At 45.4% G+C, this 20,603-nt stretch overlaps 1 protein-coding gene across 3 annotated transcripts in view; it reads left to right on the top strand.

The window, feature by feature from the left end:
• VCAN (versican) overlaps positions 1 to 20,603 on the top strand; it is a 103,408-nt gene that overhangs the window by 5,293 nt on the left and 77,512 nt on the right. For all 3 annotated transcript variants that reach the window (XM_062212446.1, XM_062212447.1, XM_062212448.1), the window contains exons 2-5: positions 4,370 to 4,445; positions 10,922 to 11,296; positions 14,181 to 14,355; positions 14,444 to 14,571. In XM_062212446.1, the coding sequence (XP_062068430.1) occupies positions 4,376 to 4,445; positions 10,922 to 11,296; positions 14,181 to 14,355; positions 14,444 to 14,571 (748 nt within the window). In that variant the 5' untranslated portion in view covers positions 4,370 to 4,375. The remainder of the gene's footprint in view (positions 1 to 4,369; positions 4,446 to 10,921; positions 11,297 to 14,180; positions 14,356 to 14,443; positions 14,572 to 20,603) is intronic.

The raw sequence follows: 20,603 nt of genomic DNA, 5'->3' as shown, positions 1-20,603 counted from the left end.
CCAGCTGGAAAAGTCAAGTTGAGACACAACTTCTGGACTTTTAGTGTCATAATCTATGAAGTGAATACATAGCCACAAAGACCAAAAGAAAAAGATTTATGAAAAGTCTTTGGAAAATGGAAAACTACCCAACTGACTGGTGTTCATGTAGTATGTCTGTTCCAGTCATATCAATTTAATTCTGTAATCTTAATAGTAGCATCACAATCTAAAGCATGTACAGGTGTTTCCTACTGAATCTATAAAATGAGTTAGAGAAGGGCATATTTTCCGATTGTCTACTTTCATTGATTCAGGATCCAGAAATAGACTCAATGGCAATGGACATTCAGTAGAAAAAGGATTATTAAATAAATAGTTTGGAAACAACTGGTTGATCAACTGAAAATAAGAATTAATCTTGGGTCTGTGCCGTGGTATAGGGGGTTAAGCTGCTGGCTGGATGCCGGCATCCCATATGGCAGCAGGTTCGAATTGTGGCTGCTCCCTTTCTTTTTCTTTTCTTTTTTTTTAAAGATTTGCTTATTTATTTATGTATTTGAAAGGCAGAGTTACAGAGAGGCAGAGGCAGAGAGAGAGAGAGAGAGAGAGAGAGAATCTTCCATCCGCTGGTTCACTCCCCAAATTGCCACAATGGCTGGAGCCGGACCAATCTGAAGCCAGGAGCTGGGAACTTCTTCCTGGTCACCTGTATGGTTGCAGAGTCTAAGGACTTGGACCAGCTGGCACTGCTTTCCCAGGCCATAGCAGAGAGCTGGATTGGAAGTGGAGCAGCCGAGACTTTAACTGGTGTCCATGTGGGATGCTGGCACTGTAGGCAGTGGCTTTGTCTGCTGTGCCACAGCACTGGCCTGTGCTCTGCTTCTAATACAGCTCCCTGCTGATGTGCTTGGGAAAGCAGTGGAAGATGGCTCAAGTATTTAGGCCCTGTACCCCTATGAGAGACTTGGAAGAAGCTCCTGGCTCTGGCCCAGCCCCTGCCATTGTGGCCATTTGGGGAGTGAACCGGCTGGTAGAAGATCTCTCCATCTCTCCTTTTCTCTCTTTGTGTGTGACTCTTTCAAATAAATAAAATCAATCTTTTTTTTTTAAGAGTTAATCTTCGTTTCTCATCCTAAAGGAAATTTCAGATGAATCAAATATGAAATGTAAGGATTATTTTTAATGACTAGAGGAAATTATAGGCTTTTAAAAAATAACCTAAGAGTAGAGAGATCTATTCTGAGCAAAGCGTAAAACCCAGTAGCAGCCATATCAGAAAATATTGACAAGCCTGACTGATTGACAACACTGTCTGTGCAGAAATAGCACATTTCAAAAATATTTGCAACCTATGAGAGACAAAGATCTAATAATGCTTATTAAAATTTATTTGTTTTCTTTTTATTTGAAAGGCAGAGAGACAGAGAAGGAGAGAGAGAGAGAGAGAGAGAGAGAGAGAGAGAGAGGTCTTCCATCTGTTAATTCACTCCCCAAATGTCCACAGCAGCCAGGACTGGGCCAGGCTGTATCCAGGAGCTCAGAACTCCATCAAAGACCCGTGTGGGTGGCGGGGACCCAAGTCCCTGAGCTGTCATCTGCTGCCTCCAAGGGTGTGGAGTAGCAGGAAGCTACGTTGGGCACAATGAAGCTAGGACTCCAGTCACCCTCAAATGGGATGTGCGATTCCCACATAGGGGCTGAACAGCTGCTCCAGATCAAGGGTTTTATACAGAACTGAAAGAAAGACCAGGTTTTTCTGTTACAGGTAGTGTCAGTGAGAAATATCTGTGTTTTTTAATCCTTTGAAAAGTTGCTCAGCCTCATGCATCATTAAATAAATAGTAATTACAACACCCACGGTATGCTGTATCCTAGACAGTTGTTGTCTAGGGTAACTAATGAGCAGAATGGTAGGGAAAACCAGTGTGTCTGCGTCCTGAAGTAACCCCGAGCTCGGCTGGGCCTCCCCAGATCAAGGGAGAATACTAAGTATGTGCTCAACAGTACCTTGACTGTCTCTCAGAGGCAGCCCCTCTCCGCGTGGCTCTTCTCCTCTCTGCAGACTTTGCTCGTGGCCAAGAGTCCTATTGACCTGGTCTCTTGTGTCACTCAGCCTAGGAAAAGTTTCCGTCAGCTCTATCTCGATTGCTGGATGGCTTTTTCCTCTTCCACTTGACTTCACTGGCGTAGAAGGCTAAATATAGGGGCTGGCTCTCCTATCTCCTGGGTCTTTCCATGCAGACAGACTTCTTATCGCTAACAGTCGGTGCTTACAAGACAGACACAGGAGCATGGAAACAGGGCTTGGAGTGCTGCTCAGAACAAAGAAAGAGGCTTTAGAATGTTCCTCAGTGAATCACGTCAAATGCAGGAGACAGATAGTGTATATATAGTTTTTAAAGATTTATTTATTTACTTGAGAGGCATAGTTACAGACACGGAGAGAGAGAGAAAGGTCTTTCATCCACTGGATCACTTCTCAAATGGCCACAATGGATGGAACTGGGCTGATCTGGAGCCAGGAGCTTCTTCCAGGTCTCCCATGTGGGTGCAGGGGCCCAAGGACTTGGGCCATCTTCTACTGCTTTCCCAGGCCATAGCAGAGAGCTGGATTGAAAGTGGAGCAGTCAGGACTTGAACCGGTGCCCACATGGAATGCGGGCACTGCAGGTGGAGGCTTAACCTACAACACCACAGTGCCGGCCCTGCAAATGGTATATCTTAACAGCCAAGGACTTGGACGTCACTTGAAGAAAGTGAAAGTGGAATGAATGCCCACGGGCTCCCAGGAAGAGGCAATGGAAGTGTAGTTCCGGGTAATGAAAGTCAGCACAAGCGTTCTGCGACTTTTACTAGAGAGAAATGACCACCTTCAGTTAAAGGTACCTAAAGGGCCACATATGGGGCAGAAATGGGTAGGAGGCTAAGTGGAGTGGTGATGACCACAAGCACATGGGTCCAATGGCAGAGGCAGCTGCTTGGTGGATGCCGACTGGCAAGAGGCCAGTTAAGCAGGACCTACACACTAGATCTGCAGGTGTCTTACAAGAAGTGAGACATCTGGGGCTCAGTGTGACCCTATAAAATTTTAACTTGGAATGACATATCCAAACATATTCATGCACAGGTCTCCCACGTGGGTGCAGAGGCCTAAGCATTTCTGTCCTTAGGAGGATGTACCTGCGCAGGAGCCTCCCCTGAATTCCAGGAGCATAGATCCCTTCACATCTCATTGGCTACCATGTACCAACCATCTGCTGTTCTCAGACTCGTCACTGACAAACAGAATAGGACCGCTGCAGATGACTTTGGCTATCAGGGTTAACCCCTGGGGCTGAGCAAGTCTCCCCTGATGTTTCACTCCATGAGGGAGGGTAGATGCCACAATAAAACTGGAGTGTTGTTAGAAAGAAGGAAGAATGACAGTTCAGAAGCCACCCAGCAATGGCTGTTATGGAATTGTTCTAAATATACGTGAGAAGGGCTCAACTGTGGACACCAAATAATCTGCCGTTCTTCTGAGGTTGGCTCTGATTTCTAAACGGTCCCTGACACTGGTACTTATCCTCTTCCTAATTGCAGCTTCATAGAAATTCTAGCTGGAAGGGGCCAGTCTGAGACCCAGATGGTTAAATGTCTTCCCTGAAGTTACACAATCATTTAATGGCAGTGCCAGGGCCCTGTTCCTTGACTCTCCGTCCAGGGTATTTTCTTTCACTCTTTACTCGTGAGACTTTGGAACTGTTGGAACAGCTTTCAAACTCATGGCCAGCGCTGGTCCCTTTTGTAATTAACAGCGCCTTGTAATACGTTTATTTGGTTTGTTCAGCCAGCTTGAACTCCAGTAGACTCTGAGCTTTGAGAAGCCTGTGGAGGCCCTTGTTCTGTGTTTCGGTAGCATATGCACCAACCACCCCGGGTTCCTTCTCACCTTACGTCGGACGTCAGTTTCTTTCTCCCCGCGTGTCTCCCTGAGGCTTCATCTTCTGCGTGTCTTCCTCATCTTCTCCAGCTTCGCCCGTGATCTGTTTCCTGTTTCCAAGTACACTTTGTGGTCACCCTCCCTCTTTGTGCCTGTTCCTTACATAGGCTATGGTCTCTGTAGCCTATTGGCTTGTGGTTGTCACAAATATCCATTTTGTTGTGTGTTTCCAAACTGGGTGCTGAAATAATTTTGGTAACCACTGCACTGGGTGAGATTGAAACTATTAATTAAAATGTTCAGACAACTTCTCCTATTACAAGGTCTCTCCTGGTTTTACAAACCAAGAGGAGCTGCCTCTTGTACTCTAATTGCAGATGAAGCACAAATAGCAGGTGATTTATTTTGGTCTGCCAGGAGCCTGAATGCTTGTGATTTACTCTGTGTTTTTTTGTTTGTTTCTAGGTCAAGATGTTGATAAATGTGAAAAGCATCTTATGGATGTGCTCGACCCTGATAGCAACTCACGCACTACGTCAAGGTGAGCCAGGTCACAATTTCCGGTGCTAAGTGAAATAAAAACTCAAGTACGGGGGATGGGACAACAACATGGAACCTCTGGAATGAAGAGTTGGTTTGTAACTCTTCAGTGCTGGAAACTTTTAGTGAAATATTGCAGAAGTGAAAACAGTGGTTTTTAGTGGATGGATCATCGGACTCTCTGTCTCTCTCTCTCCCTGTTTCTCTCTAACTCTGCCTTCCAAATAAATAAACACTTTGAACACACAGCATTTTTAAGTAAATGAATCAGGACCAAATAATGAACAGGATGGCGACGGTTCACATGGGTTTTCAGAAACTGCCCAGGTAGCTTTGGACTATACAGAAAGGCTCATAGATGGCACTGGACTTGTTCTAAAATTCTAAGTATTTCTCTAGTGCTTTGCAAACTCTTTCCAATGCAGAAGAGTCTAGTGTGTGAAAAGCATCGAGAAGATAAAGAGAAGGCTGACAGTTAGGTTTTGAGCCCTGCCTCCCTTCCGTCTTCATAGCCACCTGGGGCAGCAGTGGGGAGGTCTATGATTCCAAGTCTACTCTTTCCTGTGTTTGTTCGAGCAACTGTGTCAGAGCACCAGAGACCGACACTCCCCTGAGTCCCTCGGGTCTGTCCTGTCCGTGTCCCTCCCTCCGCAGGCTCAGCTTTCACTTCTTCCTCATTCGCCCTGGGCCTCAGATCCTCAGAGAAGATTCGCTCGGGCACATGGAAAGTGGCTGGGTTGGTAGCACCTCTTTGAAAAAGTGACATTTTAACTGAAATGAGAGTGATGAGGAAAGCCCAGTCAGCCTCATCTGGCTCTAAGTTAGCAAGACGTGTCATCAGGTGATAGGAAAGTCACTGTCCCTGAAGATGAGTGACCAAGGGAAAGTAGGAGATGCGGACAGAAAGATACGCAAAGGCCAGCTCATATAAATAATGCCGCTTAACTCTTGGATGGGGCACCCTGCAGGCTAGGGCTATTTTTAGTGCCTGACATTAACTCACTGACCTAGGGTTGTACAGAGGAACAGGCACTGGAAGCTAAGTTGCTTGCACAGTGCCCCGCACCTGGTAAGTAGCAGAGCCGGGGAGGAGCCCAGGCTGTCCTGGGAGTGTGTGCTCCTCATGGCCACACTGTACTTCTTATTTTTCTAGGGCCTTGTGGCCTTCAGAAAAGACTAGATTTTATTCCCGGTGCAGTCGGAATCCCTGACGGATTTCAGCCCATGAAATTCGAGAGCTGAGAAATGCTGGAAAAATCCCGTTTTGCTGCTTTATTCTGATTTCCCGGTTGTTGCGCGAGAGTGGCAGCAGGGACATCATTTCGGTTACTGGGGTAGGCTGAGCATGAGATGAGGTAGCTCGTGTCAGGTGGGTGCCATGGAGATGGGCAGAAGTGAACTGCTGGGAGGAGGCAGAAGACTCACATCCACGGGTGGGTTGGATGGGTGTGGTGAGGACGTGGCAGGAGCCAATGATGAGTGACTCATGAGATGGCTCCTCCTCCCTCCCCCTCCTCCCTCTCCCTTTCTAACTAATTTAAAAGCCCTTTGACTATGTTCTTATGGTCCTCTGTGCTGTTACAGCAGTTGCAGCCAATACAGCCCTTTCGCCCAAGATGAGTATAGGCTGCAAGAGGCCTTTTTTCTCCAACACATTGCCAGCCAGACTTAACCATTGCATGTGTTGATTGAATGAGGGAATGAATAAATAAAGTGAACAGATGGATGTCACAGCACATGACCTGAGGGCTGGCAGAGTCTAGGCTCCACAGTTTTGTTACCAGCCCGGGAGCTGTCGTCCTCAAACTTTTGGAGCAGTGAAGGGCAGGGTGACAGAGGGGAAGGCTAAGCGCATCAGGTGAAGAGGGAAGGTACAGGATGAGATGTGCAACAGGGAGTTGGCTTGGGCGGGCAGTGATGGAAGTGGGTTGCAGAGACAGTAGTAGCCAACCATTCCTGAGTGCAAATTTAGATTTCCTCCTAAAAACAAAGAAAGCACTCCCATACTGCAACACAAATAATTGATGATGTAGCTGCCTTACATGATTTTAGAGAGTAATGAACATAGCCAACAATACTGAGAGATCTCTCCATGTTCTTGGTAACTCCATGCTTACTTTTGAGAGATGAAGTTAATTTGGAATGATTTTCAGGACAATTTTATTTTTTCATTGGAGAGGCAAAGGGTGAAAAGCTAAGATCCACATAAGACAGACCTGTCCAGTTCATGATGGGATATACAGCAGGGACTTATTGCTGAGTCAGCACAGATCTTTCATCTTAAGATTTTCTTTATGAACAACTTGTCCACTGTGATTCAGAATGCTCTTTGCTTGGATAGTGCTCGTTAGATTATAAACTGTCCTAATTGTGGGTCAGCTAGCGTTGAGCGAGGTATTGTGAAATTCCTCTAATGGGAAGAAGTGGAGTCATGAGCAAGCAGGAGTAGTGAACTAGATAGTGACCTCTGTCACTTCAGAGAGTGATAGAGTCCCATATTCCCAATCGGACATTTATTTGGCCAATGTTCCTCTCTGTCTACCTGTCTGTCTTTCTCTCTGTGTAGTCAAACTGTACAGATGGACTTTACATCATGCTTACTGTGCAGAACCTACTGACAAGAGAATGAGGGGGGAACTGACCACTCATCATGTAGAGCTTTCTCCCTTCGCATACCTGTTCACACCACAAACCATCTGGTGGGAACAGGGAACTTTTTGTTAGGGTTCATTTTTACTGCGCCACTGCCAGAGTTTGAGACAAGTCCCCGCAGGAAGCAGTGTGTCTTCAGCACACGTAGTCTATAAACATTATACTCTGAGCTACTAGGCTTCTCTTTGAAAATGTTTAATTTAGTGAACTTAGTACCTGTGACCCAGGGAATTAACATTTAATACTTAGAAGATTTGGCCTCTAAGGTTTTTGTCAATCTTGTCTTTAGGATTGGACTCTACGTGAATACATGTTGATGTCTGACAAAAGGTTTTAATTTTTTTGTCTGTGACACATGGAACAATAGAACAGTAAGTGGCCCTTAGGACATGGCTTGCTGGCATCATTTTGTCCCGATGCAGCTTTTCCTTACAGCAGAGCTGCTGAGTATTGAGTGATGCTCCATGTGACAGAAATTTCCCCATGGGGTTGGCTCAGCTGAATCCCATGTCCATCCTAGGCTCCTACACTTTGTGAAAAGAATGGTAACTTACCAATAGGTATTAAGAAACTGGAAGTCATTTATATTAAAGTATTTTTATGGAGGTGATAGAGGATTGTATAATTTAGACCATAATTGAAGTTGAGGGGAAAGCTGTTTATTTTTCCCTTACAAAAGCAATATTTTATTTGTGCTGCAGTTAATATTCTAAATAATTTTATGAAGGACAAAGAAATGTACTAAAACATATGATAAAAGTAAACCAGGAGATTTTTTTTTATTTGACAGATAGAGTTAGACAGTGAGAGAGAGAGAGAGAGAGAGAGAGACAGAGAGCAAGGTCTTCCTTCTGTTGGTTCACCCCCTGAAAGGGCCGCTATGGCAGGAACTACGCTGATCCGAAGCCAGGAGCCAGGTGCTTCCTCCTGGTCTCCCATGCAGGTGTAGGGCCCAAGCACTTGGGCCATCCTCTACTGCCTTCCCAGGCCACAGAAGAGAGCTGGACTGGAAGAGGAGCTACCGGGACTAGAACCCGGCACCCGCATTGGATGCTGTCGCTGCAGGTGGAGGATTAACCAAGTGAGCCATGGCTCTGGCCCCATTTTTTTTTTTTTAGGTCACAGAATTTTTGCTCCTTCTTGAAATCCCTATTCTTGGCAAAAATGAATAAATGAATAAATAAATAAGTAAATGAGGAAAGAAAGAAAAATATTTCTGTTGTTGTCATCCACCTATTTGGGTCCAAATTCAAGGAATGTGAAACACGTAGGGCTACTCTTAAGGAATCCCCTGTGAACCCTATGTATGGATTTACTAAAAAGATCACAAAACCATTCAAACATTTTCACTGCCAGTAGTAATTAAAGAATTATAGAAATGGGTTGGGTCCCAGTGTCCGACGGGAGCTGAAATGAAAGTTTAGTTTAGGGCTGGGCAAACCGAGTGGATACTGAAGCTCAGAAGTCCCTTGTCGGGGTCTGAGGAGACCTGTGTTCCCGCTCAGCTCTGTCACCAGCCCACTGGGAGCCGGCCACTTCCTCTCAGCCGAGCATCTCAGGAGGAGCTGGGCCAGTTTCCCTGCAAGGGTGGGCTCTAAATCAGAGCTTCTGTTGTAAGCCAAGGAGGCCATACACATGGAATGATTCCCTTCCTGTTATAGTCCAAAATACTACTTGTCTTAGTAACATTTAAAAGATTAACTTGCTGCAGCTAATAGCACACTTCATTTTGCTTTTTGTTTAACCTTAAGTCCCTTAAATCTGCTTTGGACAAGCTGCATATGGATTCATAAAATGATAAACAAATGCAGTGGCCATTTTTAAGTTTGAAATAGATTAGTTATTTCCATCATAAATAGAACAAATGCAATACCATATTCATTATTTTATATTTATTTGAGTCATATGAAAGGTTTTTGTAGGTCAGTCTTAAGTTAAACTTAAGAAAAAAAATTTATTTATTTATTTTTGAAAGTCAGAGTTACAGAGAGAGAGAGAGAAATCTTCCATCTTCTGGACTCCCCAGGTGGTTGCAACAGCTAGTGCTGGGCCAGGCGGAAGTCAGGAGCCAGGAGCCTCTTTGGGGTCTCCCACAAGGGTGACAGGGGCCCAACCACCTGGGCCATCCTCCACTGCTCTTCCCATACCATTAGCAGGGAGCTGGATTGAAAGTGAAGCCAGTGGGACATGAACCAACTCCTGTATGTTAAAGTTAAGTTTTAATCTTTAGTAATAGAGAATATATTTTCTGAAAATGACTCACCCTTCACCAGATTCACAAGGTTATGTCCCCAGCCATCCCATTTCTGATGTGTGCCCTTGTTGGGATATGTGTCACCAGCGCTTTTGGCCACCAACATGAAAAGTGTTAGAGACGCATCATTTTGTTCATTAAGAAATCATTTCACGTCAGCCAGAGGCCCCTATCAGCTCGTTGAGCATCTGTTATGAAGTGGGCATGGCTTGGCATTGCTTGTTCGTGAACAGCCATTTCTGCTCTTTGAACACAGTCTAGCCTGACTGCTGGAGCCGGGAAGAAGTGAGGAGAGGTTCCTTGAGGGACTGGACAGTTGCTCTTGCGTGTAGTGAAGGTACAGTCAGCGTTTCCTTTATCTTTAGAAGTGTAAGGCACTAAACAGAGAGACGTTTCACAGATGGCGGCTTTGGAGAGCTGGGTAGAGGTGACTGCAGCTGGATTTCGTCTTCATGATGAAAGCCATTGGCTCCAACACAGGACGAAAGAGGCTCCTTCAGATGTTAGACTCCGCCTTGCTCCGGTCTACTGAAGTACTTTTTAAAATTTCTGGCTTGCTCTTTGAATTTTATTTCCATTTCTTCTGCAGTTATGGGACAGTCATCTTAACAAAGTCTTTTTGTCTTCTGACCTGTTGATATAATCTTCGCCGTTCACCTGTTCTTCCTAACCCTGGTCTGGTCTTGTAACTTGCACCACTGATTCTAGTTTGCCTTCCTCCATCAGTCCCCTATCGCTTGTGTTTTTATAGGAGGTACTTAAAAAATTCCTGGGAAAACAGAATTAAAAACAAGTTGGTTTTTTGTCCAAAAAACATTGAAATCTATGTGTAGATTTTTTTTCCCCCATAAGACACACTTCCATGAACTTTTTGAATACCCTGCAAAGTCATGGATTGCAAAATGTTTTTGAACCCAAGAAATTTATTTCTCAATTTCATTTTTTTGTGAATTTTAAGAAAAGATTTATTTATTTATTTGAAAGGAGAATTACAGAGAGAGTGGGGCACACACACACACACACATGTTTCTATACTTTGGTTCAATCCCCAATGGCCCCAATGGCCAGAGTTGAGCCAGGATAAAGCCAGGAGCCTGGAAGTCCATTTGGGTCTCCCATGTTGGTGGTAGGGACCCAAGTGCTTGGACCATCTTCCCCTGCTTCCCAGGCACATTAGCAGGGAACTGGATCGGAAGTGGAGTGGCCAGGACTCTAACTGGCACTCACCTGGGATGCCCTTGTCACAGGCTATGGCTTAACATGCTGTGCCACAACGTTGTTCCACCATGAAAATTTTTGAAGTATTCTCATACTTGCCTCATTTTATGTCTTATTTTGTTTGTGTTGAACACTTACTTTTTGAATACCATATTTCAGTACATAAAAACGAGCACTGCCCATCTCTTTGTTAGAAACATCGTTAAAATTGCTGCTGTCCATATATATGATCACTCTGACTATTTCAGTTCCTGAAGGAGAGACCAAGCGCACTGTCACAGCCGTTCACACATTGCATTTACTAGCAGGTGTTCTTGTGGGACTGCTAACGCGGTGTCTTCTCTGTCCTGCAGTCAAAGTGGAAAAGAGCCCCCCGGTCAAGGGCTCCCTGTCGGGAAGAGCCAGCTTACCCTGTCATTTCTCAACCATGCCCACCTTACCACCCAGTGACAAGGCCAGCGAATTCCTCCGCATCAAATGGTCCAAGATCGAAGTGGACAAACGTGGCAAAGACTTGAAGGAGACCACCGTCCTCGTGGCCCAAAACGGGAATATCAAGATCGGGCAGGACTACATAGGGAGAGTGTCCGTGCCTACACACCCTGAGGACGTGGGTGATGCCTCCCTCACCATGGTCAAACTGCGCGCCAGCGACGCGGGCCTCTACCGTTGTGACGTCATGTACGGGATTGAGGACACTCAAGACTCGGTGTCGCTGGCGGTGGATGGTGAGGCTTTCCAAATGCATACGGAGCCTGTTGTCCAGGGTTTGCACCGGTGGGGAAAAACACGCATCTTCCCAGCAGTCCAGGTGTTTCACCAAAAACACTCTCCCTCACTGGGCCATGAAGGCGGTTGACTTCATTGGCTCAATGTAGTTAAGCACAGTGGAATGTTCTGGAAATAATGAATGCCTCAGGAGATAGTGCAGTCCAGCAACCATGATTGTGCTATTGAGAACTGTCAGTGGTGAGCTTTTTAAGATGTAAAGGCTCGTACATTTTAATGTTTACATATGTGCATGTACACCTAAGCAAATACATATATGTATATACTCACATGCACCTGTACATGTGAAAGTTTGCCCCTTTTTTCTCTCTTGGTATGCTTGTTAAAATATTTAGGTTTTCTTTTAAGAAATATACCATTTGTATTCTTCACTTACATTGAAGAAATAAGGTACTTAATAAACACCATGGTACATACCAAAGTGTCTTAAAGAGGCCAAGACCCAACAGATATTTGAGTTGGAGCAAAACAAGACCCGGTGAAGATTTGCAATAGACATTTTAGTTTTGCCTTTCTTTTAGTGGTGGTTTATGTGTCACTTGAATTTAAGTTGGGAGACAAAGCAAAGAAAAATCGCTTTAATTGGGTACACACATAATGCCATAGCTCTTGGAAGCATAGTGTTCTGGCAAGTTATTAAGCAAAATTCTAATACCCAGACATGATGGAACAGATTTTCCTCCAACCCTACATTTCCCTATAAAACATTTACCTTTCAGAAATACATGCAAAGGGCTTTATTAAAACTCTTTGTTGTAAAGCCAAAAGGAAATACTTTGAATTTCAGATGCAACAAATTAACTCCCCAAGGATCTTTTTACATTCAGCTTCTATCGCTCTCTTCTGAGACCTATTGCACCCATGTCCAGGTAGCCACAAAATCCCCTGGGCTCTTCTAACTTTTTCATCATTTACTTTAGTCATTTACAGCCTGCAGCTGTACTGTTGTTCACTCTCTTTCTTATAGATACCATTTTTTAAAAATCCCCAAAGGAGTTTAACAACTTCTTGCAGTTTTCTTCGTTAAAGAATTAGTGATGGATTTGCCCCTTGCCCCTCTGAAACAATGAAAATCCTCCACTTAATCCCCTTAGCCCCATGGGGTCTTCAAATTATTCCAACAGTTGTGAATACTTAGAGAGACTGATGTTCCTTGCCTTGGTCATGAAGGCCCCTTTGTGAGCCATTACTGCCAATCTCAGGAGCGCATGGAAGATTTTAAATGACCAGCAAGACTATTGGAAGCTTTGATGAACTTAGCACTAATTTGCAACTGTTCAGTCTCCTGCTTATGCCAGAGAGAGGGTTGTGTGCTCTCTCCGTTAGTTTTATTTTTATTTTGAAAGGTCTTCCTTTGGAATCATGAAAGAAAGGGAATGGTAAGATGAGTGTCAGAGTTGTCAGTGCCACTCCTGGGCCTGAGCAGGTGTTGGTGTTCACACCGATCCCAGGTGCTTGTCTCTGAGGTGGGCTACCATTGTCCTGCTGGTGTTTCCTGGGTGTACACCTGTCTTGGAAGAGGGAGACAGTCTAGGGTGGACATGTGAGAGACAGTCTGAGAGCCACAAGTCACACTATGGCAGACAAACTGTGGTGAACCCCTAGAAACTAGTAGGAATAAGAAAAAGTGACTGATATCTTAGGAACTACAACTCATTCCAAATAGCAAAAACAATGGGTGAACTTGAATATCATGACTCTTAATAAAATCTCATTCATAAGACCCAGTGGTCCCAATTTCTATGTTACGGAGACTTCCCTAGCATGTTAATTTGGCTCATGTTGACGGATTGTAGAAATGAGTCATGGTAATTACTCCAGTTAAAATTGGAAGTTCTCCTGTTGGAATGGGAGGAGAAGACCCAGCCCTCCACCCCCAGCCCTCCACCCCCAGCTGTTATTTCCTCACTCCTTTGACAATTTCTTGAGCCTTGTTGCCCAGTGCTACGCCACCACAAAGAGAAGGCTGCCCGGCTTCTACTCGGGGAAGTCTGGAGAAGTTTATTTCAGGCCTTGTTTGGGATGAAAATTGTACATGTTGTCCCTCCCAGCAAGGACCCTAAGCTGTGCTGGTCAGACAGAAAACATGATAAACACACGGGCAGTCCACAGTAGCTTGCTCAAGGTTTAAAAATGCTTTTAATTTGGTCGGCAGATCAATCAAACAATGCAAACAATGTTGGATCTACTTTATAGGGAGGGACATTGAGGCTCAAGGAGCTCGATTTGTATGTGAGTAGGGAACAAGAAGCCAGGAGTTAGTACAAATGTTCGTGCTCATACGCAATACAGTGTCTTTTCCTTCTTAGAGTATTCTTTCTGCAAGTAAAGAGCTTGGTGTTTTTGGAGGAAGGGCATTTGTAAATATTTTCCTGGGACAGGTGAATGTTTCTTGTAGTCATGTTGGGTTGGCCCTGGGTAAAACTCAGGCAGGGGAGTTGGTCTTCTGGCACCTTCCTCTCTCTGTGTTCTGCAGAACCTGTCTCCTTTTTTTGGGTGCCCAGTGTTCCCTTGGTAGCCAGCTTATCGCCTGTAGTGAGACCTGCCATTTACTCCTTGCGACTGGCAGGCTTTCTTCTCTGTCTTGGGGTGTTTACATGTTAACAGGAAGATCCTGGCCAGGAAACATTCCAGGGGAGACCTAGATGGATGTCCTTGTTGGAGCTCCTCAAACTGACATGTAGCATAATGCTACATGGAGTGAAAATCAGAAACTGGCGAGATGCTATTGCTATGTTGCACGTTAATTTGAACTAGTGCTCCCACGTGGAGCTGCGCACCAGGCAGTAAGCGGCTTGAACCTGCCTGTATCTCTCTTTGCAGGTGTCGTATTCCACTACAGGGCGGCCACCAGCAGGTATACGCTGAATTTCGAGACAGCTCAGAGGGCCTGTGTGGACATCGGGGCAGTCATAGCAACCCCTGAGCAGCTCAATGCTGCCTATGAAGATGGCTTTGAGCAGTGTGACGCGGGCTGGCTGTCTGATCAGACCGTCAGGTGAGGGATCCGGGGGCCGCGGGCTTGTTTAAGTCATTGCTGGGGAAGCGAGAAGAACATGCTGTTTACTTGCCCTGTACTTCCCCAGATACCCGATCCGGACTCCCCGGGAAGGTTGCTATGGAGACATGATGGGGAAGGAAGGAGTCAGGACCTACGGGTTCCGCTCTCCACACGAGACTTACGACGTGTACTGCTATGTGGATCATCTGGACGGTAAGATCCTTTCGCCTCCTTTCTCTTCGTCTCCACTGGGAAAATTCAGGCAAGACCAGAGGCACGTGGGGAGGGAGCAGGTCTGCGTGCGTGTTGACTGCAAACGGCAGCATTTTGGTTCAGTGACTGCATGATTTTGTGGTAAAATAAACTTTAATTAAAGTGGAAGGGGAAGGAGCCGTGTGTAAGTGGTTGTGCAGGTTAGAGAGGTCTAGGTTAATGGCAGGTTTGCTCACAGCCTAGCTGCTCTTGGCTGGCGTCCAGTCCACATTTGGAACACTAAGAATAGAAGGCTCGGAGGGCGGTACCTATTCTAGTGAGGACTTCAGGTAAAAATCCCGAGGACAAACCACTGGCAGCCTAAGTCTGGATAAACACCCCCAGGGAGCAGTTCTGTCAGCTAGTGCTGGAGGGACGTCCACGCTTCTCCTGGGTGCTTTGTGAGGGGAAACTCCTGCACACTGCATCACACCAAAGACACCTACTGTGTGACAGGTGCTCTGCTGGTTGTCTGAGCCGTCCTACGCCCCTGTTTTAAAGGTGCTCGGCATCTGATTTTTTGGGTCATTTTCTCCTCTGCCTGAATTCCAGGCTTGATGTCAGCTATGAATTCAACGGTACTGATGTTTTTTAAAAGGCACAATGAAGGTTTGTTGTAAAAACACGCAGAATAGGGGTTTCTTTGACCTTTGAATTGGATTTCCATTTGTGTTAGCAGGTATCTTAGGAGCCCGGATTCATAAATAGTAGCATTAAATTGAATCACACTTTGAATGTTGGCTGGGTACACATAGAATGACTGCAATTGTTTTTTATGTGTACAATAAGGAGGTTGGACTAGATGGTTCCTCCCAGCAATTGCATTCTGTGATTCTGATGTCTATGATTGGATTGTTTTTGGAAAGATATAGGTAAGATCTAACTGACCTAAGAGATTTTTACCAAAGACTTTGAAATTTTGAAATGGTAGGCACTCAGGTACAAGTTCATAGCCTGACCCAAATACATGTAAGCATCTCAAGTTGGACTCCTTGATGGCAAGTCAGGCTTGTCTGCTCGGGATGCCAGTGCCAGGAGACCCCAAGGAGAGCCTGCTGTGTGTCTGCCCCCAGTTGGGACTGACGACCCCCTAGAATATTCCTCTCCAAGGCTGTGGGCCCCCAGCTCCAGGACAGGTCTTTAAAGTCTGGGGGAAGCTTATACAGAAGTGTGGCCAAACCTGGCTCTCTGTGAGTACTCTTGGAGATCTTTGACTGCACCTGCTGGGGGCTGGCTCCAAGTCACACACCCAATGTCTAAGAACTGGGCTTTGCCGGAAGAGTAGCTCGGAGGATGTGTGCAGAGTCCACTGCGAGGAAGGGTTTACTGGTCTGGCCAGAGTCCTTTCCCACCTCCGCAGGCAAGGTCACTTCTCAGGCACATGTGATATGTAAAACTAGTGTCTGTCCCCAGGGTCCCCAACTCTATACGGTTACTTGGGATAAATGCTGCACGTATCGGATCGCTGAGGAACTGCATGTGCAGTACAGAGTAACTTTAGTTAGGGCATTTATACCAGATCAACAGATTTTTAAAAAAGATTCATTTATGTCTTTGAAAGGAAGAGTTACAGAGAGAGAGAGACAGACAGACAGACACAGAGAGAGAGAGAGAGGTCTTTTTTCCACTGGTTCACTCCCCAAATGGTCGCAATGGCCAGGGCTGAACCAAGCCAAAGCCAGGAACGAGAAGCTGCCTCTGGGTCTCCACGCTGGTGGCAGTTGGCCAAACACTTGCACCCTTTTCTGCTGCTTTCTCAGGCCATTAGCAGGGAGCTCAATCAGAAGTGGAGCAGCTGGGACTCGAACTGGTGCCCATGTAGGATGCCAGTGTCACCTGCTACTCCATAACACTGGCCCACCCAACCCCAAATTAATAGAATTTGAACCTTTTTGTTTTAATATACAAACATAGGAAGAGAACAATGAACGAATCAGTACAGTTTCATAGAAGTCTGACGGTTCTGCAGAACATTCAGTGTGTTTACAGCAGCGTGGTCCTGGGAATCTTTGCTTCATTGTTTCTTGACTCTTGGAATAATTAGCAGCTTTTTGGACACAGCTCTTTTCTGTCTTCCCTTGAAACTGGACAGAGATAGGTAAAAGCGGAGCTTTGTGTTCGATGATGTCGGAGGAAGATCACAGGTCATGCCTCCAAGCTCCCTCCCATCCCTGCACTCGAGTGTGTGCCTTCCCTTAACAGAAATGACCGTGGCTTCACTATGGATTGATAAGCATTCTCAAGGGAGAGTGGACTGTATAAAACTCTGCTATTTCAGTTGCCACACTTACAGAAGATGATTTGAAGTGCGGCAAAATTCTTCATGAGAGTTATTTATTGCTGCATTCATGGGTCTAATAATGCGCACCCATGTGTGATTGCATTTTGGGGAGCCACATGCGTGTTCTTGTGAGATGTTGCTGTTCTCGGAATGGGATGACATGGACATATATGCAGTGGTCACGAGCCACGATGCAATTACTTTAGATCAGAAGTGACACGATTCCAGATGGTCTAATGGAAAAGTCAGCTAAGTATGAAATAAAACCCTGCTCAAAAAGGCGATTCATTTTGTATTTTAATTTAGTTATTTATCATGACAGATACTTGGTTGACAGAACGTCAACCTTCTGATTTTTCTCCTTTCTTTTTCTATATCCTATTTATCCCGCCATAATGTGTTTCTTTATAAAATTAAATAATCACATTAAATCATATCATCAGTTTTGGATGAGATAAATAAATCCGCTTCTTGTTCTAAGACAGTAGTTATAACACAGTTATGTAAATGCATACAGTATTCAATTCTATTTTAAAAAATACCTATTAAGTGTAAAAAAGCAATTAAGTTAGCTGTATCCACTAGCGAGTATTTGTTTGTGGTTTTTATTTCAAGTTTTCTTTAAAAAATTTTCATTTTATTTGAAAAATAAAGAGACAGGTAGAAATGTTCCATCTACTCATTCATTCTCCCAAATGCCTACAAAGCCGGAGTGTGCATTAGCAGGAGCTGGGGTCTCAGTTCAGGTCTCCTAAGTGGGAGTCAGGAACTCACATGTTGGAGCCGTCACCTGCTGCCTTCAAGGCTGTGTGTTTGCAGGAAGCTGGGTTGGAGTTAGAGCCAAACTGGAGCCGAGGGACACCAGCACTGGGTGTGGGCATCCCAAACACCGACTTAACCACTGCACCAAACGGCCGCCCCCAGCTTGTGTTCTTAGAAGTGAACTGTCATAAACAAGAGTGTCAATTGTGAAATCAACAACAGGACTCACTGTGCACCTGCTCCCCATGTAGGACCTCTGTCCTTAATGTGTTGTACTATGTGAATTAACAGTATAACTAGTACTCAAACAGTACTTTATACTTTGTGTCTCTGTGTGGGTACAAACTGTTGAAATCTTTACTTAGTATATACTAAATTGATCTTCTGTATATAAAGATAATTGAAAATGAATCTTGTTGAAGAATGGGATGGGAGAGGGAGTGGGAGATGGGATGGTTGCAGGTTATGGGGGGGAAAGCCGCTATAATCCAAAAGTTGTACTTTGGAAATTTATATTTATTAAATAAAAGTTAGAAAAAAAGAAGTGGACTTCAGGTTATGATGACTTGTCAGACGCGATTCAGTAGTGGAGTACCATTAAGAAATTGGTGGAACTAGGATTCTGTAGGAATCTAGAAGTTCAGATATGTAAAATAATCCACATTAAGATGTTTAATCTGTGTTTCCCCACACGGTAGGTTTGTAAAATGCTGAGAGTGTTTTCAAATACAGTTCAGGTGACTACAGGAGTGGCAGGAACACAGTGACATGAGTGCTCGCCTGTTGTGGCCCAGGGTCTGCCTTAGCAGCAGCTGGAAGCATGAGTGGAGCTGAAAATCGAACCCAGGCACTGCAGTGTGAGGCGCAGGCGTGCTAGCCAGTCCACTAGATGCCTGCTGCCTCTTTTCGTTTTCTTATGGTAGCTACTACTTCCAGGAAAAGAGGTGCTTCTTGTAGGCATCTCATTCTCCCTGCAGGTAAATTAGATGGTGGCAGTCAGGCCTCTGTCCCAGTTGCCCTACCGAGTTCCCTCACGGAGGAGTCCACACTGCCAGTCTTGGGCCCAAACCTGACCACTCATTTGCCCGGGAGCCCCCTGCCCTTCTGACAGGGCAGCCCCCGGGACTTCCATCCTGCCCTCCCACAGCCTGTGTTTTCTAGGTAGCCTCACCTTTGGCTTCCGCTTCACCCGGATGAGTTGCCACCATGCCGTCTGATCCCCAGGCTTTGACCCAGACTTCCTGCCACTGTGGACTCAGTTGTTGATGTCGGATTTCCTCCCAAAGCCCCCCTGGATCTCTCTTACTGTACTGTCTCAGAGCCTTGCGTGTGTGAACCTCATCCCCATCCTACCCCTCCCTCTCTCCTACGAGGGCATGTATTCTGGGAGGGAACGAGCCATCTCAATTCAACTTTGCATCCCCAGTGTGTCCTTGGCACACAGTAGGTGCTCTGTAGGTAGAGTCCAGCGAGTGAGTGAAGTAATGAATTAATGTCCCAGGTGCCTGCTCGTCTTGCTTTGAACTTGTCCCTGGCAAAGCTTGGACTTCTCCAGGCTTTGTATTATTCACTTTCCAGTTTTCAGTTGGTTCAGGTTCCTTATTAGTTTATCTCCCTTTGCTTTTGTTCCCTTCTATGTAAATTGCTCTATAAATACCTTACATGATGAATGGGGCACAAACGAACCTCAGAACACATAAATGACGCATGCGATTATTCGTGGCTAGCCTGGCCTGTGTAGCCCTGAACTCTCTTCTGAGTTCTGTACCTGTGTTTCTAGTTTGTTAATCCTTTTTGAGTCTCACCTCTGGTTTTGATTCTCATAAATAGTGATCAAGCTTTTACCTGTCCTTAAAAGCACTTATACACCATCACCATGTCTTCCCCTTCCTCGCTGTTGTACCCTGGTTTTGTTGCTGTTGCTGTTGTTATTGTTGTTGACGCCTTCTCCCCCAAACACAAGCTCCATCTGGTCTTCAAAGCCCTGAACCCTTGGGCCACCTGGTCTACCTTGGAGCCTCGTTCCTTTCCTTGGCAGGTGGCCCTGCACACCGGCATCTGCCCCTGCATAGGCCCTGCCCTCGCTGCTGCCTGCAGTGTTCTGGTCCTCTTGGAGGACACACACCCCTCCTCTTCCCACCGCTCTATCTTCCTGGCCTTGAAAACTTCCTGCTTCCTGGCTCCCTTCCTGGGCAGTCCTAGCTCACACTCAATGTCTTCACTCCAACTATTACTTCAAGTTGGTTCTGTACACTTGGGCGTTTCGCGGTTTTCTGATTGCTTTGTCTTCATCAAGTATGAGATGTTGTATGTTACTGTTATTGCTCCAAAACTGTGGTGAGCTCCTGGAAGAGATCAGGCCATCACCTTCTGTATCTCCCCCAGCCACAGCCAAGGGACTGTTTTGGCCTTGGGCATAAAATAATCACCCATAATTACTTGGGGCACTTGTGGAATTTCTACAGCCTTTGTGTCTTTTGGAAACCATATTCTACCACCACCTTTGCATTCTCATGTTTGAAAAAAACATTTTCCTTCACACTTACTGTTTATTTTACCATTATTAACTAACATGATTCTATTTTTTCTCTTTGAATTTCTCCTTTTCCAATTCTCCTCTCAACCTTTTTTTTTTTTAAAGATTTATTTACTTATTTGAAACTCAGAGTTACACACAGAGAGAAAGAGAGGCAGAGAGGTAGAGAGAGAGAGAGAGAGAGAGAGAGAAAGAGAGGTCTTCCATCCACTGGTTCACTCCCCAGATGGCCGCAACGGCCAGAGCTGAGCCGATCTGAAGCCAGAAGCGAGGAGCTTCTTCCAGGTCTCCCATGTGGGTGCAGGGCCCAAGGACTTGGGCTGTCTTTTACTGCTTTTCCAGGCCATAGCAGAGAGCTGGATTGGAAGTGGAGCAGCTGGGACTCAGGTTGGCATCCATATGGGATGCTGGCAC

This window comes from Lepus europaeus, chromosome 15 (genome assembly GCF_033115175.1).
Source record: "Lepus europaeus isolate LE1 chromosome 15, mLepTim1.pri, whole genome shotgun sequence".
NCBI classification, from domain to species: Eukaryota; Metazoa; Chordata; class Mammalia; order Lagomorpha; family Leporidae; genus Lepus; species Lepus europaeus.
The sequence above is the reverse complement of the archived record's forward strand: the minus strand, read 5'-3'. Positions and strand labels throughout refer to the sequence as shown.